The 27,367-nt window shown below is 34.1% G+C and overlaps 1 protein-coding gene across 3 annotated transcripts in view; it reads right to left on the bottom strand.

Annotated features, from left to right (window-relative positions):
• The window catches only part of LOC128868822 (GTP cyclohydrolase 1), a 75,436-nt gene that overhangs the window by 35,176 nt on the left and 12,893 nt on the right, over positions 1–27,367 (bottom strand). Inside the window, exons 1-3 of one of the 3 annotated variants that reach the window (XM_054111356.1) lie at positions 11,193–11,533; positions 10,410–11,064; positions 2,347–2,556 (exon numbers count right to left, since the gene is read on the bottom strand). In XM_054111356.1, coding sequence (XP_053967331.1) covers positions 2,347–2,556; positions 10,410–10,827 — 628 coding nt within the window. In that variant the 5' untranslated portion in view covers positions 10,828–11,064; positions 11,193–11,533. Of the gene's footprint in view, positions 1–2,346; positions 2,557–10,409; positions 11,534–27,367 lie in introns of those variants that run through there. The other 2 variants (XM_054111355.1, XM_054111357.1) reach the window with 2 other exon arrangements.

The raw sequence follows: 27,367 nt of genomic DNA, 5'->3' as shown, positions 1-27,367 counted from the left end.
TCAGTGCCATTATCTGGTCATGCACAAGGCGGCGCAAAATTAATCGTCTTTTTTTAATAACTTTTTTACTAAATTTAAAAAAAAAAATATTTTGAGTGATGGACACCTTTATTTTTACCTTTACGCGCTCCATTGCTTGTCTATTTCTAAACTGCACCTGCCTAATTCGCAAGTGTCAAATAAGATTGACGTACGACGCCATTTGCAAAATAAAAATAAAAAAATCTTTCGATAGGATGATTCATTTCGCGCCACCTTCTACATGTATGTACAGCTCCGAGCACTAATGGCAAGGCAAATCTGTTAATGAGTTCGCCTTGACTAATATCAGATCTTCTCAAAAACATTCGGAGCTACCATATATAGGCATCTCGAGTTAATGACATTAAACCTGGCTGCTGAGAAACTATTTTAAAAACTAGTTTTTTTTTCATTAAATTTTAAATATTAATTATATCTACACAACAATTTGTTCACAAGCTTCTACAATATTTGGGGTTATAGTCATTCGAAAGGACAAACTTTAAATAACGAATGCAGTTTTTTAACATTTTAAGAGAAACCATACACTTAAAAAAACAAGTAATTTTATAAAAAAGTAAATTTTTTTGTTTCATAAAAGTAAATGTTTTTTTATAAAATAATATTTTTTTAATAAAATTTACTTAAAACTACTTAATTTTCACACAAAACTTCTTGAGTAAAGTCTTCCTCAGATATACATATTTATATATACACTAGCAAACCCGGCCCCCTTCGCTGGGCACACTAAAATAGAATAGATATGGTTTAGAACAGAAAATATATGGTTTTCATATTATTTATTTCTTTATTCTTCATTCAAGCGCGTTGGCATAAACAATATTTTTTGTTTTTCTATTTGTTTTTGAGTAAATATAAAATATAAATTGAAAATCAGGAAAAAAGAAGATTGTTTTTAAATTTCAAATCAACGCATATGAATAACTAAGAAACAATCGTCTTTTTTCCTGATCATCCATGAATTTTTCGTTTCAATTTATATGTTTTATTAAGCATTGGATCTTTTTTAACCACTATCCATTTATATTTAAAAAAAAAAAACACGAAAAAATTTTTTTTTTCCACGAACACATAATTTCATTCGGATTTCACATTAAATTCTCAAATTTCGTAAGAAATTATTCACTCTTCCAAAATCCACTCCAAAAAAATTCACAAACAATTTTTACATGTTGCGCTTACGTTTTTTCCTTATGGCATCCAAATCAGAAAAAAATATTGACACATTGTAACTCACACTGTCAATTTGACAGTTCAGTTCCGCCCCGAGCGTTAAAAAAGTAAGCGACATTATGGCTGGTTCAAAAGAACGCTGTACCCGTTGCCAGTGCTCCGAATTACAACCAAACTTTACGAAACCCATTTTCAATACTTACTTAACAATGTGTGTAAGTTTGGTTTAATTCGGTGCAAAGACACGGCGGGTCCACGTTTTGGCATATATTTCGAGACCCTAGTCATCAATAGGTATGAAAATTACCCCGTATTAAAGCACTTATTAACAGCTTTCATTTGATACCCATATTGTACATACACATCCGAAGGTTACCCGGGTCCACGTTTTGACCTATATCTCGAGACCCTAGTCACGGAGCGGCATGAAAAATACTCTGTACTAAAGCATTCACCAACAGCTTCAACTTGATATCCATATTGTACAAACACATTCTAGGGTCCACGTTTTGGTCTCTATCTCGAGACCCTACTCACGGAGCGGCATGAAAAATACTCTGAACTAAAGCATTCACCAACAGCTTCCATTTGATACCCATATTGTACATACACATCCGAAGGTTACCCGGGTCCACGTTTTGACCTATATCTCGAACCCTATCCACCAATAGGTATCCAAACTATACGGAAACCATCTTCAATACCTTCTTAACAATGTGTGTAAGTTTGGTTTAGTTCGGTGCAAAGACACGGCCGGTTAGCGAACACACACAAAAAGTTGACTTTATTTTATATATGAGATTTTTTTCAGTTTGTGTCCGAAAAATCCAAATATCTTACGGAACCCTATTTTTTTCCAAAATAAAATATAATCTATGTTACTCGTGGATAATGTAGCTTTCGAATGGTGAAAGAATTTTTAAAATCGGTCCAGTAGTTTTTGAGCCTATTCATTACAACCAAACAAACAAAGTTTTCCTCTTTATAATATTAGTATAGAAAATATCACATTTAAAGTGACCTCAGAAATGAAAATATTTTCTGATTTTTTTCTTACTTCTCAAACGATCTTTAAATGACTTAAAAACCGAAAAAAATTAGCAATAACATAAAATTTTTAGGCGTACTTACCTTCCAAATTCTGGTCGTAACCCTTCGTAAAGAACAACATGGCCTTTGCCGCACGTTCGGGTGTCTTCAGCAAGCCCTGTCGCTCGGGATTTTCACCCAGACCACTCAGCAAGAGGCGATAAGAACGCGACAACTCGGGTAAAAGAGCCTCACGCGTAGGAGGTTTGTGATCCAGTTCGAGGTCATGATGGAATGTGCAATTTTCATGACCTAAGAATTGAGAAAGTAATAAAAAATGAAAATTAGTAAATAAGAATAAGCGCACATTTTTACAGTTACACGCAAATAAAACAAAATGCGATACGAAGAGCGTAATTTTTAGTACTTTGGAGCTTTGCAAACGAAATTCAATGCATGAATACTTCAACACTCATAGTTACATGCATTCTTACATAGTAATTATTATTTTTTATATACTTAAAGAGAGCGTGAGTTAAGCGGTAACTTGCCAAACGATTAATCAGAAATGAGGGAGCATAAAATTGTATAAGTCCAGGAAATAGTGAGTTGTTAATTAAATTTTTTACGCGATTAGGTTTGCTTTACTGTTTGCTACATTAAGCTTCATTAAATCATCACCTTTTCATCAAATTTTGCTTTAAATAAAACACCTGACATTTAAAGTAAGCAAATATAGCTTCTTTATTCATTTTATTATTAAACGTAACTCAAGGTGTTATAAATAATGGAAAACACTTATCTGTTAAATCTACCAACAACTCAATTATCATTTTCACAACACTCTGTCTGAATATCTAGTAAGTAATCGACAGTTACCAGGATTTATATAATTAGATATAACTGTGCGTTTAGAGGTGGGTAACAGTAGATGGTTTGAAACACACTTGTGAAGAGGTGCTTTTCTGAAAAAATAGTGGTATTAATTACTGCAAAACTTACATATGTATATGCTAATTACTTGGAATTTAGGAAAAAAAAATTTTACGAGGGTGGGCTAAAAAGTAATTGCTCTAAACAAGAAAATGAATCCGTGGTATGAATGTGACTGCAGCGCACTCTCTTTTAAGCGGATACTTAGGGGACTAACAAATTTGTGCGCTTATGAGAAAAGTGTAGAAAAAGTCGTTAATCAGTTTCACTTCCAAAATAAGGCAAACCTCCGAGTGCATTTCTGTCATGAATAATCTAGCCATAAAAAAAAATACTTTGCCTTTCGCAGTCGGCTTAAAACTGTTGGTCCCTCCAATTGTGGAACAACATCAATACGCACGCCACAAATACTGGGAGGAGCTCGGACAAGCACCTAACAGAAGTTTATGCGCCAATTTTTTTATTTTTAATTATTTAACAGAAGTCTTATTAATATATTTTTAGAAGAAATTTAAAAAAAAAACGAATTTTATCGTGCAAGGTATTCAAATATCCTTGGGCTATGGGAATATCAGCAGCCAATTCAACACCTCGCTGTGAAAAAAGGTGGCGCTCTAAATAACAAAAAAATGATTTCAAGTAATGGAACACTTTATTGGGGTATTTACGCTTGTCTGTTTGTGTACTACAGCTGTGTAGAGCACAAGAGTCAAATATGATTGACATACGACGCCATTTGCAAAAATTATAATTTTTCGATAAGATGATTAATTTTGCGCCGCCCTGTATATAAAGTAAGCTTTTAATTTTGTTATAGCTTAATAATACTCTTTATATGCATTTAACTTGTCGTCAATCTCATTTCCACTTTAATAAATCTTCAGACGAGTTGGTCTGAGATTCTTGGGAAATAATTGCTATGGCAGTATTAATATTTTCTATATTTTCACAACTTATGAAAATTTCAATAACTAAATTGCTATAGTTTTTGATGTTAACTTGAATTTAGTTCTGAACTGGACTAATAATGTCCGAGAACTGAACAGCTGCTGGTAGTGGAAATTTATCTTCTGCGTTCCTACCGCTATCGTTATTAGGGATGTCTGTTTTTATAAAATCGGCTTTTCTGAAACAATTTTTTACTCTAATTTTTTATTTGCATTTGCAAAATTAGTTTTAAAAATAACGACTTCTACAAGAAATTAAAGTTTCTTTATAACGTCTTGATCCAGAGGCTGACAGGAAGAAGTTGTTTTAGCTGGGAGAAAAATAACTTCAATATTTATAAATTTAAGAGCGTGCGAATAAGAAGGCGCATTGCATAGCAATAGCAAGACATTTTGTGCTTGAAGTACAATTTTTCTATCGAATTGCATTAGAAAATCAGTCATCAATTCAGACGTCATCCAAGCCTTTTTTATTTGATCGCTACGTAACAGGTAAACTATTCAAATAAGTGTTGCGAAATGCTTGAGGATTTGCAGCTTTTCCAAAATCAAAAAGACGTACTTAGCTATTTTCCACCTTGCATTTTCTAGCTTTCAATACAAATGTTTTATCGGACAATGCAGAAAAATTCAAACAAGCCAGTCGCACCAGCGGTTTCTCTTAAATCGTACGAAATTAAGGGGGCAGATACCCGTAAAATTTCGAAAGAAAAAAATTTGTTTTTTCATAAAATGTTAATTAATCCCTTAAGAATATGCCAAAACATTTTTAGAGCGTAAATTTAAGTATTTCTTATAGATCGTCAACCCAGCTCCGCGTTGGGAGAGGTATAGTTACGTTGCCATTTTAAATGATTAAAATAAAAAAAATTGTTTATATTATTTTAATGTATTAATAAACTGTATGCCAATTTTGAAAAAAATATATGTACTTCTTCATTTTAAATAATTTCAATGAAAATCAGGGAAAATATGGCCGTTTACAGGCATATCTGTCCGCTTAAGTACGAATTGTTACGCTGATTTTTTAAACATTCCAGCCAGCAAGATGATGCACTGAAAGTGGTCTTATTTCGAACTTTCACAAACCATTCAAAGCAAAATTTATCCATGTTAAGGCTTTAGAGTTTTAGCAGACTCCTTTTTCTGCCTGGATTGAAAGCAGTTACCCACGAACTTAAAATTTGGTTTTTATTTTTGATGAGGCAATCAGCACGAGGCTTGCTGATCTTAGATTTTTTTGTAAACACGCGAGTGAATATTTTAATGAGTTTATTAACTTTGCTTGTCAACACCGTTTTTGGTATAGCGTTTCAAGAATGTATACAATAAGTATCTATGTATGTAGATATATACGTTTCTATTTTACCATATTTTGACAACAGCTATTTGTATTTAGGGGATTCCCCTTTATAAAAGTTTTTCTGCATAAATATAGTGGCGTAAGCTGTCCGTTTATGAGGGAGGAAAAATGCCTTCGGTGTGGGGAAAAAGTGTGCGTGTCCTGTTATGGTTCATCCAAGAGACCAAATTTTCTTGAATCCTGAAAAATTTTGGCGGAACAAAAAAAGGAGTTTAGTGTGGGGAAAAATGTGCGTATCCTGTTATGGGAGTGTCGTCCACCAAAGACAAAACTTTTTTTAAGTCCTTAAAGATTTATTTGGTGCTGAAAAAAGAGTCTGTATATGGGAGCTGTCCGCTTTAGTGGGTATCCTTTAGGGGAGTGTAAACCAAATATTTTTCTTATGTTATTACCACTCACTAGCCATTTTTAAGAACCACTTTTGCTCGATTTGATGTGCCCTAGTAGTTTCAGAGCTTTTACATTACCAGATATGCTTCAATGGACTATAAGGGCATTTGTACACCTTGCATGACCTACGCGTAAGTTACTTTATTTATATTTATTAAGCACAAGTTGTTAAATAATTGAATCAAATTCAGATTTATTCCCTGCTAATCCAACAGCTCTTGCATTATCGCCAAAATTTTCTATTTTATAACGAAGAATATGTAGCGTCGACATCAGCAACGAAATATAGGAAATTTCTATTCAATTTCATTCGGTCGCAGGGCCTACAAAGGAAGTCAAAGAAGTCATCAAACTTTATTTAGATTTGGTTAGGTTAAACGAACGGCTTTCATATAGTTAACTCGGTGATGCACAACATCGAACTAAAAACAGTTAAAGTTGTGGACTTCTTCTGTGAAAAGGGGACATAAATAGACCCGCTACCAAAAAAGTAGCTTCGAAATGAGCTTCGGCAAATACTATTCAGAGCTAATCGACCGCTTCTTTGCAGAGTTAAAGCAGAAACGATCACTTAAGGCTGGCAATACATATATGCAGTTATTTTTCAGAAAACCGTTTGTATTTGTAATTGTGCTCAAAATTAAGGCAATTGTTGGCTGGAAATTTGAATGATCTTTGAAACCAATACTTGCAAGTTTTTAGCTCACCCTCGCAATTAAGAGAGATTTTATTTAAGCCTTGGATTACTACTTTTAAGTATTTAAAATTATAAATAAAAATTAATTATTTACCACTTAGCCATTAAAAATTTCACTTTTAAAAACAACATCCCGTTATGATGCATAGATTTATTGCACATTCACAGATTAAACATGGAATATCAATGCATAAATCACCAGGACATGGTGTATCTGTGATAAATAGAAAGTAATTTAAATTATAAATATTTTTTGCCAACAAAATTTATTTGAAAATTTTAGAGAAAAAAGCAGAGCCAAATTTCATTTTTTGATAATAAACATTTTTTGCACATCTACCCCTTCCACCTACCTGTAAATTTGTCTTCTGTCATCTGTCAAATTTCTGTTTTGACTTAGTCCCGTTTTCTCATGTGAGCGCCTTAATATTCAATGTTAAATATAACATCAAACAAATCACACTTGGAATGACAGCTAAAGTTAAGATAGTTAAACCAAGAAAGTCGGTACGTTTTAACAGTGAAATTCGCGCTTTCCACCTGACATTTATAGGTATGTATGTTAACAGAGTTTTTTAACAGAATCTATAGGTGTCGATGTGGCACGGATGCAGGATGAATCTGGACAAGATAGTGAAACTAGAGCAACAACAGCATTTACATGTATTTTGTTTTTGCAATATGGTACTTTGAATGTCCAGATTTCAATCTGAATGTTAACAAATAAACAAAGGAACAACAAAGAAGCAGGTGACTAGAAATGCCAAATCGGTAGATAAAAGTAAAAAAAATCCAATGCTCTGGTGCCACCATTTTGAACGAATTCCCCTTTCGCGTACCATTTGGTGAGAAGATACTGGAATATGGTAAATTTTCACTTAAGTTTTACACAAATGAAAACTTTTTCCCTTACAGCAAGTGAAAATTATTACACATATAGTATGCATGAGCTAAATTTTATTTCTTTTTAATAAAAATTAGCTGTTAACAATTTTAAATTTTTTTAATAATTTAATTATTTATTAAATATTTTTTAAAAAATTTAATTGAATAATGCAAGAAAGTATAATAGTAAATAAATATTTAATCTCGACTCAGATGATAAGCGGAATCAAACGAACCTACTCTAAAAAAGTAAAGAAAATAGTGAAGATAAGGCCTGCAATTCGATCACTCTATTCACAATTATAGACGTAATAAAATAAAATGAAAAAAACAAAAAGAGAGATAGTAAAAAAGTGGAATTCTTTAGAGGATTAGTAAACGGAAATCGGTACAAACTTGCAATTGTTTCATGCGTCAAATCTCGAGAGATCATCACCTAGCTAATTTTAATGAATTGTGTATTATATAAAATCATAACATGGCTACAATAGTTTCAACTATTCAGGCATGAAAAACCTTACACGTAATAAGATTTTCATTTTTTCATGTTGCGACATACAGAATAATGAAATAGGTACGTACAACCAGGCGTTGGGTCAAAATTTCAAGAACTAGCGATGCTCTCTTAGCATTAATCAGGTTAGCTCAAGTAGATTTCTAAAGCCGGAGGAGTTGTAGAACGAATGTTGATAATAATCTAAGAAAGTTTGTGATGGTATCTTCAACACAGGGGAGTTCCAACCCAGCTTGCAAAGTAAAATAGTAACCAAATTATTTCTTTAAATGCTGAATTCTTCACAACGGAGACTGACTAATGCCAATAAATGTCGCTTGAAATTCCTACTTCTCACCTTTTACATGTTAGGTTCGGTTAGATTGAACTGGTTGACTTGGTTGCGTTTATTAGTTATGTGTTTCTTCCTGCTTCTATTGCGAATTTAAGGAGGTATTTCCAAATTTATTGCTGACATAACTTCAAACCACCAACTTTTACATGCTAGAATAGATCGGAAAATATTTGACAGGAAATATCTGTAAGAACAACAACAAGCACTGCTCTAAAAAAGTGAGAAGAGTGAGAAGAGTTTGATATGCCCATGTTGTTGGCGCTAAAATTGATTCGAGCGAAAGTACGCGAGATAGAAGGGGTAATGGATAGGTAATAGGCATGATGGAAAGATTTTTAGAAGTGTACCATGATTCAATTATTAAAGGTTTGCTCTCTAGTGACATTCGATTTTTGACACTCCCTTACAAAAGGTTGTATTTAAGAACGTGCATAAAAAGGAAAAAATTAAATCATTTTTGGTAAAAATGGTAGCAAAATAGTATTTTGTTACTTAAATGGAAACAAACTGCGAACGGCTTAAAAAATAAATTTTAATTAATATTTGAATGTAAATAATGGTATAGATAGAAGTGATTAGCAGACATTGCCAAGTCTAATATTAAAACAAGAAATTATTTCTCATAATCCAAGATTTTATTTTGTGAATTAATTTTTAAATTTAAAACCAATCGCGAAGTTTCGCCAATATGAAACTATTTTGTTAAAAATAAATAAATAATTGGCACGTACAATTCTGTTGGGTGTTTCGCCGAGATCCTCCTCCTATTTATAGCGCGCGTTCCACAATTGGAAGGCCCTACAGTTTTAAACCGATTCCGGTAGAAGTGGGTTTTTTATGAGAAGCTCTTTCATACTAGTACTGTGCTTTTCTAAGCCTCCTCTGGACACTTTATCCATCCATAGGAAGGTGGGCTCATTGGAAACAAGTTCTGCCAACTTTTTTATAATGAGGTCTGCAATGTAATCGATTGCGTCGGGACTATTCAATAATTCTCCCTGCTGTAACTCTTTAGCAAACGCTAGCTCTTTGCAAAACATGAGTTCCGTTTAAATCACCACATCATAACAAATAAAGCTTTGTAAATTCTCCATCTCGTTCTCGGATTGCGTCAAATACTTTATCATGTTCTGACTTAAACGGTATGTATTCCATGTCTTACTATCATAGTCCTGAACATACCGATGAAAACTCTTGAGCGCGTTGTTGCTCGTAAGCAGTCCATTTTGAAAATGAAATGTTTTTTCTACAAATTTTACTTTTCCTCCACTTTTAGTCAAAATTTCTAGAGCTAGCAACCCAGCAAGACAAAACAAAAAAAATAGAAAAGGAAAAGGAAAAAAGGATACGTTGAATTGCCGACATTCATTTGAAGTTAGAAGCATACGACGACAGAGCGAATGGAATGGCTTTTCCTGATTTCATTTTGCGCTGGCATCCGAATGCCCACAGCAAAAAAAAACAAATCATCTGCTATCACCTTTAATAGATTCGCCTTGGGAAGTAGCAATAAAAGATTTGTGCTAACACAGGAGTTTCGAGGAAACAAAAAGTAGCCTCTCTTAATTTAGCTTTGAGCAAACAGTAGATTTTAAAACTTCCTTTCTCCTTTCAAGATTCTAGCAAAGAAGTAAAGTGACAAAGTGTAATTGACAATTTTTAATTGCCGAAATCAGAGTCACATTGTAACCGGCCTAGAGTTTGCCTACATAGTCTAATGAAAGAAAGATGAAATGTAGAAGTTGAACAGCTTTTTCGTAGTAAAGGTAGGCGTGTTTACCTCTGATAATTTGCTAGTTCTAAATACTTTTACAATTGAATTTTGTTGATACGACGAACGCAAAAAAATCATCTAATGTCACTCTTCTCTTCGTCACCTTAGCTATATTTTCACTTTGTTGTGTGTGTTTATCTCAACCAATACAGTAAATTTACAGGTTTGCTATTTGCCAATTTTACAAAATTCAACACCCGTGACGTTGCATTGTTTTTACCCAAGGGCACTGTCAACACAAGAAATGCGACATGCTCGTATTTAACACAACACAGCATCCACCCTTTTGTCCACACTACACTTTGCTTTGCTGTAGCAGCCTACCCACCTGGTGTCGTCGATGTACGCGGAGTTTTTGGGGTCATTGGTGCGTCCGCCTCATGCTCGGGTATGATGCCATTTGTTTTCAACATCAATTTCGGGCGTGTAAAGGCGACAGGTGGTGTCGTAATCACTGCATCGTTGACTAGCGCATTAGTGGGACCACCACCACCAACATTCGTATTGACGCCACCTGGTGTGGTAGCAGAAGTGCCAATGCTGTTGGCCGTGGTAGTACCAACCACTTCATCTGTCTGCGAGAGGGCACGATCCATAAGCGGTATTATGCCCGAAGCGGAGCTTGTCGAGCAGACGCTGTTGTTGCGGCCACGTGACAGGATATGCGCCTGTGGGAAATTGGTGTCGTCAATGGCGTCATTAAGTTCACTGGCGCTCATTTCCGATAGCTGGCGTGTGAAATTCATGTTCGACGTCAGTTTATTGTTGAATTCAATGCACTCTTTAAAACGACTAGTTGGTGGTTGGTATTTAGTTAGAAGATGATTTGCTTGTTTGTTGTTTTAGCACTTTGTTGTAGTGTTACAAATTCTATGTTTAATAATTTGTACTTTTCTCTTGCTTAAATGCACTTTTTGTTATTCAGTTGTTGTATATATTATATTTATTTTTTTTTTTTGTAAAAGCAATTTTGACTAAATACACTAAAAGCAACAACAAATAAATGAAAGTACACTTTGTATAATATGTATTTAAAATTATTATTTGTTTGTTGTAAGAACTAATATTTATTTAACACTGTCGCTATTATTTTGTGTATGCAGGTATATACATAAGTATAGTCGTCGATTAGCGCGTGAGCTATGTGCGGTTTACGTGTGTGTTTGCAATGAATATTAAAATGAAATTATCTGCGTGCCAACCGTTGTGGCTGCCTTTTATACAAATATTGCAATTTCAAGATATATATGTATGTTTTTTTTCTTTTTTGTAATCTCACAATCGGAATCAGTTTGAGATTTCTACGCATACACAACACACTACTCGTCGAATCATTCACTAGCTGTTGTGGTGCAGCTTTATAACTGTTATTTTATTTTCAATTTGACGGTATGATTTGTCGGCTGCGAGAGCGCAATTTAGACACCTTTACGTTTTAAAATACCGTCAAACACTAAATTTTCAGCTGAGATTTCTCTGGCTGTGATGGTACGGCGCCGCTCATTGAAATCAAAAATATTGAAAAAACAAACTTTTTGGAAACAATTTTTGTGTTGAGGTACACGTATACTATTCAAGCAAAGCTTACAATTTTCAACAAAGCTTTGGTGAAAACGAAAGAGAAATCATATTAAAGAGAATAGTGCGTTTGCTATATGGTGTAGATGTGCAGGCCAGCGCATATGTATTATTGGTATCGACGAGTACTGTTAACAGCGCGTTGGGTGGCATGAGGCAGCAACAAGTCGGCTGTTAAATAAACAGGCAGCAGTAAGTATTGCTTGACGCCACTGTTACGATCTTAAAGCAGAGGATGGGCGCGAGTACCTGTTATAGCGTGCAGAATTCTGCTGTTGCTTTCGTATGCAAGAGTGTCGTAGGTGTAAATAAAATGCTAGCTTTGTTCTTGCTATTTAGCAGCATCATGTACTCAGCCAACATTAATGTATTGGTATGGAAACAGAGTGTTTGATTTAGCAAATTTACGTGTTTCTATGTAAAATGGCTGTTATGCCACATATTTGGTCGACTCTGTTGTTATTGTTCTTAAATATTTTGATGATGCAGAAAATTCGCTTGTGTTATGTTATGCAATTAACATTTAACCACCCACTAACGGCGTCTACCATTTTGTTTAGTGACCACGCCATTTGCCTTGCATACATTTACTTTGCCATTTTTCTTCAAGGTTATACTTTTCTTACTTTTTTTTCTCATGGAGCATATGTACATACTTACATTTAATGTATCTGAGTGACTACCATTGGTTTTTTAAGTTCTTTATCTTAAGGTTTTTCTTAATTCTACTTCTCTAAATTTCTTTACTATTTTTCTTTGTTTACTCTATTGTGCAATTGTGTTGTGAAATATTATAAGAGCTGTCAGGTAGCAAATAGTAATGGATCAAAAGCAACAATAGTAAACACACACAGCCATCAAGCAATTGAATACATTAAAAATCAATCAATTTTGCTAACTAAATATGCATACATACACACATATGCAGCTTCTCAGCAACCCAACGGAGCTCAATTCAACTCGAGTGAAGCGAACAATAGCAAAGGAAACACTTAAATCACTTTCACTTCCAAAAAGAACGTTAACACTTTAGAGAGAAAAAAAAGTACACAAAAGGAAAATACACTTAAGAAATCTAATATGGCTGCACATGGGACTGGCAAGCTCGTGACTGGCAACGGAAGGCCAATGGTGCAATTCAATAACACTCTGAATGGAGTAAAAACAAAAACAAATAAATAAAATAAACTAAAAAGGCATATGGGGAGAAATAATTGGAAATGTGGGAAAATAATAAAATAAAATAAAATAAAATAAAATAAAATAAAATAAAATAAAATAAAATAAAATAAAATAAAATAAAATAAAATAAAATAAAATAAATAAAATAAAATAAAATAAAATAAAATAAAATATGGGCAATGTAAACAGACGAACAGAAACCTCTATGCAGCTTATATCGACTGGATGAAAGCATTCATTCGGTTCCACACTCCTGGCTTATTGAAGTACTTCGTATTTACAACTTCAATCCCAATATCATAGTCTTTCTAGAAAAAGTTATGCAACGCTGGAGGACAAGAATAAAAATACCTGGCCCTGAAAGCTCTCAATACACAACCGAAATAAACATTCGAAATGGCATCTTTCAAGGTGACTCGGTGATACCGCTCTGGTTTGTTCTCAGCATGAACCCCTTAAGTCACATCCTGAATGAGACGGGACATGGGTTTGTATAATATTAAAACACGGACAGTCTGGAAGATTCCGACTGAGCCATCTTTTTGACGTAGATGATTTGAAACTCTACGCCAGCAATTCCAAGTATCTAGATAAGCTTTTGAGATGTGTCGAATCCTCCTCCAATGACATTAAAATGCCTTTTGGACTTGATAAATGCCGAAAGATCACAATAGTTAAAGGTAAAGTGGTTTCTCGACATGTAACTGCAGAAAGTAGCGGACTCGACATGACAGAAATGGCGCCTGGAGAGGTATACAAGTACCTTGGAGTTATGCAAAGCAGCAGCATAAATACGATGCAAATGAGGAAAAATCTGATAGCAGAATTTAAAAGGCGCCTTCACGCTGTCTGTAAAACCCAACTTAATGGGAAAAACCAAATCCACGCTATTAATTCATTTGTCGTCCCGGTGGTATCGTATAGCTTCGGAATTGTAAAATGATCATCTACTGCAATAGAAAATCTACAACGAATAATACGTACAATTATGACTAAATACAAGTCACGTCATCCAAAAAGCTCTGTCGTTCGAATGATGCTACCTAGAAAACGGGCGGCAGGGGACAGATTGATGTTGGAGCACTGCATGACAAACTTATCTTAATGTGGGGGGGAGCATTACGTCATACTTTAACTGAAAAATTCGACTTTTTTAGTTTCAGATGATTCTACGACGAATGCCGATTGGCACCGCAGAGCACCTCTCGAAAAACATATCTCCAAAAAAACTCTGTCATGGGCTTATTTGTCAATATTTTATTATTAATTTTAAAAACTTATTGAAAAGATGTACAATAACATGCAACTGATTTTATTAAAGTATCTTAAGCCATATTTCTGTAAAAAATTAAAAAAAAAAGTGTTTTTTTTTTAGCGCTAAACCCTACCACCCCCTTAAACATAAGAGCATACTTCCAACATAAGTGCTCCCAATCCGATCTGCACAAGGTTGCAAGTGCTGCGGATGATAATTATACCCCACTTCGGATGAATCAATCCTACGAAATCAGGAACGCAACCACAATAGATGAAAAAATCCAAAGATGGTCTGAAATGGCTGTCCACGGCGAATATCGAAAAGACTTGCTAAGCCCACATGTCGACCAAAAATTGTCGCACTTATGGCTTACCAACAGGTCGATATTTGCCGAAGCGGAGGGTACCATTTTCACCATACAAGATGGTGTGATTCCAACGAAAAATTACATTAAATACGTAATACGAGATCGAAATGTCGCTGCAAGCAGATGCAATAGTCGTGCTAGCAGGATGCACCACACGGGCAAACTCTATGTACCTGAAGCGACATAATGACATCGCGAAAATAATCCATATAAAACTGACGCAGATGTACAACTTCAGTCCAAGAAAAATACCGTACTTCAGATACACCCCAGAACCTGTTCAAGAAGACTCCAACTACCTTCTATATTATGACCGAACAACTTTAACAAATGCCACAAGAGACCACAATAGGCCAGATATTTTCCTTATTGATAAATCCCAAGCGACTGGTTATATAGTTGATATTGCTGTTCCTCTAAACAGAAACATTCAAAAAACATATGCAGAAAAAATATCCAAATATTCTGACTTAGGCATTGATGTCAAACGCCAGTGGAAGCTAAGGAAGGTGCACTTACTACCAATTATCATCTCAGCCCACGGATTAGTGCATAAAAACTTAGCTGACAACATGAAAACTCTTCAACTCCCAGAATATTTAATTTTCGACATGCAGAAAGCAGCTTTACTCAATTCTTCTCATATAGTCCGAAACTTTTTACAGTAAACGTTTTTCTTGTTTGTAAAATTGTTAAATATTTTATATAATATTTCTAGATATTAATTTAATTGTAATCTTTGTACCTGTCATAAATTATTGGCTTGCAGCAAAGCTGTCGCCAATTAATGTAAATCACTCCTTTATTGGGATGCAATAAAAAAAATAAATAAATAAAATAAAATCAAATAAAATAAAATAAAATAATCATCCAATTTATGATTGAAAAGAGGGAAGCTATTTTCTGAAACAGAAGGTTTAGCAATCGCTATCCAAGACCGAGTTATCCCAACAAGGAATTTCCGAAGGTCGATACATGGCGAGGCAATAGAAGATAGGTGCCGAAGGTGCGGCATTTACGGTGAAACAATCGACCATATAATTGCTGGATGTAGCGTACTTGCCCCTCGTGAATATGTCATGAGATATAACAATATAGCAAAGATCCTCCACCAACAACTTGCGATAAAACACGGTCGCTTACAAGCAGAAGTCTTGTATTTTAAATATGAACCAAAGGCAATATTGGAAAATGCAAATTTTAAACTGTACTGGGACAGATTTAGTTCCACAGATAAAACCGCTGCTGCCAACAAACCTGACATCATCTTGTTCGACAAGATAAATAAAACAATCGAAGTAATCGATATAGCGGTGCCCCTTAATCGCAACATCCAAAGCACATACTCCACCAAAGTATCGAAGTATGCAGCTTTGGCCATAGAACTGAAGCGGATGTACCAATAATTATATCGTCCACTGGATTAGTGCCTAAGCATTTAATAAAAAACTTGGAGAAGTATGACTGCCAACACCTCTTAGAAGACATGCAGAAGTCGACCATACTGGACACATGTGCAATAGTTCGTAGAATTTTAAATATTTAAGCAATAGTAATCGCATGGGCGTAGAACTTGGACTACGCTCCACCAGAGCACAATCCCTTGAAAATTTTATCCGGGATGTGTAATCTCCGGCAATAGCCGAGATGGATTAAGCTCAAATGAAATGAAATAAAATGAAATAAAATAAAATATTGTAAAATAAAATAAAATGAAATAAAATAAAATAAAATAAAATAAAATAAAATAAAATAAAATAAAATAAAGTGAAATAAAATAAAATTAAATTAAATAAATATAAAAAAAAAAAATAACTTAAATAAAGTAAAATAAAATAAAATACATTTAAAAAATTTAATATAATAAAATTAAAAAACAAGATAAAAAAAAATAAATTAAAATATTATATAAGAAACAAACAGTTCAAATATTCTGTGAGTAATTTTTTTATAAATGAAGAATACCTAGATATACATATATGGTGGCGGTCAACTATATATGTGTAGACATCATCAACGTTTTTCTTGCACATCACACTGCTTTACTTTTCCACATTAATGCCCATTAATTGTATTTACAATTTAATATAGGCACGGGACGTACAAAAATTTGTTTGGAAAAAGTGTACAGTACAATTGTGGAAGTCTCACTGATTACCATCCAGTGTAAAGGGATAGCGTACAGGTTTTAGTTTCCAAAAAACATTGCATTACATTAATTTCTCTTTTTGCAAAGGGAAACCTATCATAAAAAAGAAAGAAAATTGGCGGCATTTATTTTCACTCCAAATCAACTTAAGGTCCTATAAGCACATATAGAAAAAGGAGTTCTGCGCAAAAATACTGTAAGTTGGGAAACTGAAGTCGGACTGATGAAGGTTATTTTTGTACAGCGTCCACAATAGCAGGGAAACAGCAAGAATTGATTCACATCCCCAATAGATATAAAAATAAAATATATTTTGTAAATATAAAAAAAAAAAATTATGCGGAAGCTGTCAAACCGCAAACACGTGTTCGGATTTATTATATGTACAAATGTATTTATGATGTTTATTTTTAAAATACCGGAATTACTAAACTCGATAATTAAGCACGAAAATCAGCAAGAGTATTTCATGTAATCAAATTACTAAGACATTTCCAATTGTCGCATTCTTATTGCGGTGAAAAGTTTCCGACGTTGTTCCCCCAGAGAAACCACACAAGTTTATAAGCAAAAAAAAAAAAGGCACAAAAAAAATATGTATATGTAAGTAATATATAAATAACTATTGTCATTGACTGCTAAAGAACTGAGTAATCATATGAGACACAATTAGTACACCCATAAATGCAATTATCATTCATAAGGTTTTACTACATACATAAATCAATTATGGGATAAAAATACAGCAACTGCCAACTAATTAATAGCCAATTGCAGGCAGTCACTGCTGTTAGCTAAGGTGAAGATTCACTTAAAGTCTTATTTGAAAGGAATATATTTAAGAAAAGTGCGTAGTGATTTGAACACCAAAATTTCCATTGATTTAGAAGTTTTTTCAATTAATGGAAATAAGTTTCAAAAGCAAGCAGCCTCCTTAAATGCCCAGTTTGGATATGATTCAATATGATATACGCAAGTTTGTGGCAAAATTCCACTATTATAGGATAACACATGATATTATAAAATTTTTATTCACAAAAAATAAGCGCCTAAGTTGAAAATCATTTTTCATTTTCATTCGCGATAACAAAAAACTAGCTTAATATCCTTATATAGGTGCTAAGTAAATAGGTACTATTTGTGCTCATTAGTAACTGCAAAAATTGTCTCTCGATAGCATTTCTTAATTTTGGATTTCCCCAGTGTCACGTTTAATTGTGAGTGGACCTGCGGTGCTCGCTCTTTTGGAGTTCCTCAGAGTCACGTTTAATTGTGAGACAATCTACCGTGCTCGCTCTCCATATATCTTAAAATCGAAAAATTACAATACTCTAACATTTTCTGAGTTGTCAAAAATTGATTCACTGTCACCTACTTAGCGAACTTTTGTTGTAACCCCCCTTTCATAGCATAGTTGAATGAACTGCAGCTTGAAACACTGACTAGGGGTATACATTTAATATAATATGTATTTATTGTTGAAAAAAATATTACATTTTTCTAATCAATGTTTTTGTTTTTTATTTTCACAAACTACACTCAAGCTTTATCGCATTGAGAAAATTTACTTATACATACATACTTTCCCCCAAAGGGGAGAAATGAAAAATGTCAGAGGTTATCGCTGCGCGAGAGCATTCTCAGTTTAAATAGCATTGCCCTTTAAAAAAAATTTAGAAATATTGAAAACAAAAACAATTTACTGAATAAAAATAATATACATATTATTCCCATGGTGGAAAGATGTTCGAGGTGTGGCCTTGATCAAACCGTTAACTGGCTTTCAGCGAATTTGAAAGAATCAGCTGATTGGCTGATGTAATCTTGATCTTGAACAGTTTGTTTACGAAAAACTGAGATTTTATTGGTAATATACGAAAACGAAATCTGAACAACGATTGATTGGACGAGTGTGTAAATATGTGTGAAATGAGCGGGCAGACTCCTGCTGCCGAGTAGCCGGTGACTTGGCAGCCGAAGTTACTCGCACAATTTTGTTTTTCACTATCACGTATGGCCAAACCTGGTAATCTGTCAATTCAATCTTGTAAGCAAATTGGAATTTATTTTCCAAGTCATCCACGATATTTAGATTTTATGTGCGCGCGTATGGATTTTAGGGCGCCTCGTGAAAAAGTGTTGTTGTTTTCTTCACTGGATATTAGAATTTGGTATTTTAATTATTTATTATTAAAAAAACGCCAGAAAATGTCATTAACAACTCTGATACAAAACTCATAAGCTAAATATTTTCCAGCATCTCGGATATTTTACTAAAAAAAAACAATAAAATATAAAAATTATTATCCTTAAAAATTCGATATCTAGAGCTTTTTTAAACAGTATTCAGCTCACGCATAACCCTGTATTGCATCAAAAACTATATTTTGGTACCAGTCAGAAAGTCAGTGCTGTTGTTTTGTTTTATTTGTAGGCTGAAGCACCTCAATGTAGATATGTGCAATACATACACACATATAAAAAATATGTTAATGTATACCAAAGATTCAGTGGGTGTCGAAATCGTTAAGTTTTCATGCAAATCAATTCGCATTCGAAGAATTGAAAATTGAAAATTCCTGGGATAGAACAAAATAAGGCAGAAGAGAATGAGTTTAACGATTTTAAGCTTCAAAGTTGCATAGAAGGTTGAATAAATCTTTTTTAAATGCTATCCAATAAATATTTACTTGAATTTTTTATCGCTCTTGAGGCTTCGACGACCACTCGGCGACCACTGAGCAACGTGAGAACCCATGACCAACCTGTGAGGAGCGCTTAACACAAAAAGGGATGGACCCTTATGTGCTGTGGTTATTTTCATAAAAAGTATTTCAGGTCCGTGTATATTTGCGTAAAAATACAACAATATAAGCAGCAAATCGACCTGAGTACACATTCAACAGAAAAACAATTGAAGCAGAAAAAAATGCACGATTTTTTACAAAAACATCTCTTTCAGAAAATAAATAAGAATCGAGCAGTTTTTTAAGTTCATAAGAATGACGTTACCTGGTTTGAAACTTATCAGAAAGAAATCAGGCAGTATCGCCACGGTTTCTCAGGCACGGGTAATGAAGCTAACGCGGACCTCCCTCGCGCTCATACGCTAAGTGGTTGGGGAGGAACTTTAAAACCTAATTCTGCCACCAGTAGCCCTGCAATGTATAATTTTACCGGAGTTATGTCGATTCACTTCTAATATACAGGAAGCACAAGTAATCGTAGAAATGTTTTCCAGGCATTACCGTTGCGACGATCCATTTTCAATATTGGAGAAATAGAGGGTGGAGAGAAGTCCAACTGAGGAATAAGCATATCCGTTGCATCACAAGAAATTTCCCATGAGAACTGTTTTCACTACACCGCTAACAGAACTCCACTTCAAAAAAACAGCAACAAAGAAGTTATCTCTCTTTCTCTTATGCTGCATAGACCAAACCCTAACGCAAAGGGGTAATGCACGCAACAAAAGTGCTGGTGCTTAATGTTGCCGAACATGTCCCTTAGTTTAAGCGATTATAAAAAATTGTTAAATTATGAAAGCAAAAAAACCTGCTTAGACTAATCTCATTATTTTTTAATGAGAACGTTTTCCCTCGCTTAATGGCTCATTACAATTAGCACGAGTTTAATGTATGCAACAAAAATAAACTAGAAATGTAGAACTATCACGATCAATATGTTTTATTTCAAAACTTTTCTAATAGCATAAAATCAATATGCATTTATTCAAAAAGCAAATGCAATTATCGTTAAATTCCGAACACCCGGCAAAAAAAATGTATAAAAAAATTAAAGTAATAATAAAATAAAGATACTAAAAGCGGATGTAAACAAATCCATAAACAGCTGTGCATCTATCCGCGCATTGATTTTACAAATATAAAAGTGGCTCGGGAAACCCCAGAATTAATTACACTACTCAACAGCTAAAAAAATAATATGCAATTTTCATCGTAAATTCTATTTAATGAAGTGGCAGGGCGCTCAATATTGTTTCATGCGTTGACTGAATTCAAATATTTGCAAATGAATAAAAAGATATTCAAACAAGATAATTCGGTACCATATTTGGTAATTAGGCAAGCTTTCAGACTTCCTGACCACCGTGGAGATTTACAGATTGAGATCTTTGCTAATAAAAATATAAAAATATTTTAAAATCGAAAACATCTACAAAGAAAAGAAATTATTAAAATTTTCACGCTCATATGAAAATTGCGGGTGTATTACAATCGTTTGTAAACTAGTGTTAAAGCAGTTGAACTGTTAATGGGTGTGGTGAAAGTATTATATGGGAGCAATTTAAACTAAACCAGCCGGTATTTGAATTGCTAAAATATGTTGTATGAAAAACAAAAAATAAAGGCAAAAAAAACCTCTGTTTTATTGCTTTAGGAAAAAGGTGATTTGAAATAATTATTGCAATAATGCATAATAATAATTTTTACAATGCACCTGGTGCTAGGTTCAAGCAAATAAAAGGTGACTTCAACTTAACTTTGCTGGTGTATCGAAAAACATTTTTATTTCCAAGTTGATCATTTAGTGTCATTAAAGTTTGCGTAAAATTGTATATCTACATTTCCTTTGCTTTCAACTCTTCTGTTTTTTGAACAACAAAAATCGAATTTAGCTAATTTCTTTTAAAAAGGTTGAATTCAATTTCATTTGTGAAATAGTTAAAGACAACCTTACAAGCACGCTTCAAGCCTCTAAAAGGACTGCGACGCATTTTCAAAATTTGGTGGTCCAACACTAAGGCTAACTCGTCGTTATACCAACGCTGTAACATTGAAACAGTCGCCACAATCGTAAAACCTCGAAAATGGGATTGGATAGGGCATACTTTACGGAAACCTTCAGGGGAAATCTGTCACCATGCACTTAACTGGAATCCCTACTTGACTGGACAGCTAAAAAAGGCGAAGGCAGCGAATGCTGGAAAATTATCAAAAAGAATTTAGCAAAAAAATCTAACTCGGTTCAGATATTTCACATTGGCCCTGTGCTCCCCTAGACTTAGAGGAAATGATGATGATGATCATCATCATCACAAACAATTCCAAGAGAAAAGAAATCAAAGATTTGGTGTTCTCGACCAAGTTGAAAAAAGCGAGACTACTTCTTTAACATCATAGATGATGGCACAGAATTTTGTAGCACCGATTTCTTCGCATCAAATCCTATCTTTCGGCGTACTACTTTTCGAAACGAGGTACTTGATCACAGCCTAGATGCTTCGCGTCGAAAGAATTTTCCATTTCAATCGACATACTAAGTTTATTGTTCATAAGTTCAATTGCTTATGAGGAAAATAAAAATAAAAAACAGCCACTTTTACTACCTCTGAATGTCGCAACAAGTATTATTAGTAATGAGTGGATGAATCATTACTGGCACTAAGTAGCTTAGGTCGCAAGCTACACCTTCGCATATGAAAAATCTGTGCGATTTTAATCAGTGATGATCCGATAGACGTAATTTCTACTTAACGCTAAGCTACGCCATACTTTTACTTTCTCGTAATAATTATTTCGCCCCTTCTCCAGCTGAACAACTTCTGCAGAAAGCAACTTCTGCTCAGCGACCTGTGATGATGGCAAGCAACGCTTTGCCAACTGCTTTGTTGAGTTTTAAGAGGAAATTTTACATGGAGCAGAATGGGGGCTGCATAAGTCAGAGCATTTCTGCGATTCATCCACAGTATAATTATAAGTAGGTCTGTTCATGTAAAAATTATCCAGTAACTTGCCATTAACTCAGTTTATGAGAATTCGCTCTGATAGAGAAAAATGTCAAAAAAAGTACATGAAAGCAAAACCAGTAACAATTTGCGTACAGTAACAAGTACAGCTAACAAGTTTTACGTACACTAATTAAATTGTTGGCGTGAGAAATCACAAAAATTAAAAAGATGCCTTCAATGCTTTCGATTTGTATTTCGGAAGCTGCAACAACGGTGTCTGGAGGCTGTAGTTCAAAGATGTATAGTATGTACTCTATATTATTGGGTGATTTTTATTATACATAACTACTTCACATAAACTTCATACATTTTATCTAAAATATATAATACTAGCAACCCGCCCTGCTTCGCACGGGTATAAAATATATACCCTAAGTCACTCACTGAAAAAATGATTAAAATCGATCCAGTAGTTTTGGCTTATTCATTACTGCCCGTGGCCCGCCCGCGTTAAATTTGGAGTAAAACAATTCCCCTTTCTTTATAGCATGAAGATTCCCTGCTATCTTTGGGATATCTAAATTCATACCCTACATTTTTGCATATTAACTTTTTGCATTTTTACATATGTATTTATTTTATTTTTACAACAATTACTATATTACAGAATGTCTTTATATACAACGTTCATAGCCTTCTTGTCATTAGACAATACAAACATGTTTTCTCTAGAGGTTACTCTTGAAAGAGCGACATACAGTTGGCCATGTGAAAAACAGTCAACACTCAAATCTAAGCCTGCAACGTTGAAGGTTTGACCCTGAGATTTATTAATGGTCATTGCAAAAGATGTCTTTACCGGAAATTGTAAGCGTTTAAATTGGAGTGGTAGATCCGATGGTATCAGAGGGATTCGGGGAATCAATACATCTTCTCCGGTACCACATCCTGTGAGTATTGTACACTCTATTATGAAAGTTTTCAGTGATTTTACCAGCAAACGCGTGCCATTGCAAAGTTTAGGTGGACTTAGGTTCCTTAATAAAATAACAGGACAACCTATTTTCAGCTCCATTTTGTGAGGAGGGAGTCCAGACGGGTTCAAAGAATTTAGAAATTCTGTAGGAAATTGAACAGCTTCTTCCAAATCGAGAACAGTATCGACCGAGTAGTATATTTTCGTCGGCGCATCAATCTTTGAAATAATCAAGTTATTTACTTTATCTACTTGTTCGTTAGTTGGTGACAGAATAGCTCTTTCTTTAAACCAAGATATTGTCTTATAACTTATGTTATCAATGTCAGGATAGACATTGTTGACTAACTCTTGGATGTTGTCTATCAAAACACAAAGGTTTTCTAGGTTAATCCTTCCCTCACTTTGTGTTAATTCTCCATTGCCAACTTTTAGCAGGATCTCTGGAAATAGCCTGTTCTCACGTGAAGATGACGAAACCCTCATATTAGTTTTAAGATCTAATTTATTGACATGCGACCAAAGGTGGGATCTTTTTAGCGAAGCATTTATTTCGTCAGCACGTGTTCCTCGAGTCACAACTGGTAGGATTTGACGGAAATCTCCTGAGAACAGAATTGTACATCCACCCATAGGTGAATTTTTGTTGCTCAAATCGGGCATTGTCCTATCCAATACTTCCACAGACGTCTTGTTTGACATGATAGCTTCGTCCCAGACTATTAATGAGCAGTCACGCATCAATTTTTCTGTATTGCTCTGTCCAGAAACACTACAGACGCTGTTATCATCATCGGTTGCGATTTTCAGCGGGAGCTTGAATGTAGAGTGTGCGGTTCGGCCTCCTTCCAAAGGAGTAGCGGCAATGCCGGATGACGCAACAGCTAACGCAATTTTTCCGGTAGATCTCAATTACTAACTACTGATGTAATATCTTGAAAAATATTGTTTTTAATTATATGCTGTAAAGAGCCATATACATAGATCTATATGAAAACAACAATGTATTTAAGGTATTTAATTGGATAAGGATTAATGTTGTACCTATTTGTTGAAATCGCTTCGAAAATAAGCTATTAGTTGTCGTAAAAAGTAAATGACAAAAAATGTTATTGTATGGAATCGATAGCAAGCTAAACGCGCTCCGAATCAATAAAAACTATTCAAAAACTGTATTTTAATTACAGTATGCAAAATTCGTATTAGTACACCCCCTAATAAATAAAAAAACCACGTATATTTTCAAATTAATTTTAAAACAAATGCTTGAAACCGTTTTATTTTAAAGATAATTAACTAAAATAAGGCCAAATAAAAAAACCGCTCACAAAGTGTATTGAAATGCAAAAAAAAAATAAGAAAGAAAAAAATGAACACTTTTCACAGAAGCAAAATTCGTATTAGTACACATGTATTTTTAATGATTTAAAGAGTAAATAAAAAATAGTTCAGAAAATTAATATTTTGTAGGATACCCTCGTTGCCTTAGAACAGCAGACAATCTCTTCGGCATAGATTCCACCAATTTTTTTGTGAGATTTGGAGAAATCTTCTTCCACTCTGATTTGAGGACTTTTTTTAAATGTTCTCGGTTCCTTATTTGATGATGTTCCAGCTGCTTTTTGAAAATCGACCATACATTTTCTATGGGATTAATATCCGGGCTTTGTGGTGGTGTTTTGAGATAATTTGGACAGTTATAAAGCATCCATAACCTTGTATCCAACGCCGTGTGCTTAGGGTCGTTATCTTGTTGGAATATACATTTTTTTTTGCAACCCAATTTTTTGGCACCTTTGCGTAGATTATTTTTTAAAATATCAATATATTGCCTCGCAGTCATAATTCCATCAATAAAATGCAACTTTCCTACTCCGTTTGCCCCGAAACATCCCCATACCATCAGAGAACCACCACCGTGCTTGAAAGAAGGCTGCAGATTTCGTTTTTGAAAGCCAGTATTACATTCTCTCCAAATTTTTATGCGTCCATCGGACATTTTTATATTAAATTTACACTCGTCTGAAAAAATTACCCTTTTCCAAAACCGCATATTTTTGTTTAAATATTGCCTGGCGAATATAACACGCTTTCTTCTATTGACTGAGCTTACATACGGTTTTCTAACCGCAGTTCTGCTTCTAAATCCCAATTTTTTTACATAATTGCGCACTGTTTGAGGTGTAACTTTGATAGAAAAGTATTTTTCTAGTTCTGCAGCTAGTGAAACTCCACTGACGGTGGGGTCTTTTCTCATAAGGCGTTTCAAATAAGTCTTGTGCCTCTGCCCAAGCTCACATTTCGAAGCTTTTTGTCAATCCTTCCACTGTCTCTAAAAATTTTGACTAAGTTTTGTATTGTAGACACACTTTTCTGCAATGTTCTCGCAATTTCGCGTAAAGACTTTCCGTTTTTGTTCATATTTATTATTAATCTCCTAGTTTCGTTTGACTTTGGCGACATTGCAAGCTAACTCCGCGAACTTGAACAAATGGCTACTAAACGCAACTGCCCAAGGTTAAACATTGAATCGTTTCGAAAATAAAGGTAAATACCAACAAATTGTTTACAAATTCAACGCATACTAAGTGTACTAATACGAATTTTGCCTGCAGTAGAAATAGCTACACTGCTACTAAAGCTATTTTTTTCAATTCTATGCAAATGTTTCGGAGTTTTTGTTATTATTCTATTTTTTTATGAATTATACAATACCGCACTACGATTGAAATCAATTGCTTTAAAGTAAATTTGAAAATATACGTGGTATTTTTATTTGTAAGAGGGTGTACTAATACGAACTTTGCATACTGTATGTGCGATTTACTAATATAGAACGTGAAAATAGCGTTTTATTTCGCTGTAAAATTGTATGTGCATATAATTACATGGAATTCAGTACATACATAGATACATATGTACATACGTCCGAAATGAAATAATGCGAGCGATTCGTAAATACATACATACATACGTCACCATACGATGTAATTCAACATTAATGAGGTGTGGTGAGATTATCGCTTAACGCCTGTTGCTTCATTCGGTTGACAGCGAACAAACACACAAACAGTTTTTTTTGGAAAAAGAGCTGCTTTTGTTTAAACAATTTTGGTTAAATAACAAATATATCAATTTTTTTTTTTGATGCAGAACGAAAGTAAATATTTCAAAGTTAAACTCTAAGAAAGTTTCATTTTAATTGGTTGATTCGTTTATGATTTATGGCCGTGAAAACAAAAAAATTATGTTTTTTTGCCACATTTTGACCGATTGCCACGCCCCCTTTATATATTTCTTCACATTATATAGATATAAACCTTCCTCTTCAATCAATCTATCTTTAAAAAAAACCGCATCAAAATCCGTTGCGTAGTTTTAAAGATTTAAGCGTATACGGGGACATAGGGACAGAAAAAGCGACTTTGTTTTATAATATGTGGTGATTTACTTATATTTTTCATTTTTATTTAAATTTAGAACTTTGACTCAATTGACAATTTGAATTCGTGTTTATTTTTACTTTGCGATCAGCTGTTTTTCTCACTTTACTTGTATCCAGTAAAAACTTGCAGCAACTTTCCCTCAAAATGAATTGTCATTTTGCTCTCTCACTTTCCCCTACTTTTTAAGGTTTTTGGGTACATGCACACCAAACCTTTATAATTTAATGTTAAGAAGATAGAAGAAATTTTAGTGAGAAGAACTTTTGGAGAGTGTGTGAAAGACTTCTGGCACTAGTCGCATATTACTTGTAGCACGGGTGGGTTTAGTGGCGTTTTCTACGCGACGCCCCAAAGTGTTTAGATTTTTTATTTAGTGTAATGCTGGAGAGATTTGCAATGTGGGTCAGCCCAATAAATTTAAATGCATTGCTAGTGCATCCGCCCTACTAATTTAAGATTTATCGAAAACGCTGACAACATACTGTCATATGATTTCATTCAAATGCTTTTAAATGCTCTATAGGACCAAATATTTTCATAGCTTGCTATTCGTGTTAGCAAGGGAAAGGAGAGAATTCTCCTCTACTTCGAAAAAAATTTAAAAAATGTTGGCTTTATTTACTGTTTCTAATTGGTAT

This window comes from Anastrepha ludens, chromosome 6 (assembly GCF_028408465.1).
Source record: "Anastrepha ludens isolate Willacy chromosome 6, idAnaLude1.1, whole genome shotgun sequence".
NCBI lineage: Eukaryota > Metazoa > Arthropoda > Insecta > Diptera > Tephritidae > Anastrepha > Anastrepha ludens.
The sequence above is the reverse complement of the archived record's forward strand: the minus strand, read 5'-3'. Positions and strand labels throughout refer to the sequence as shown.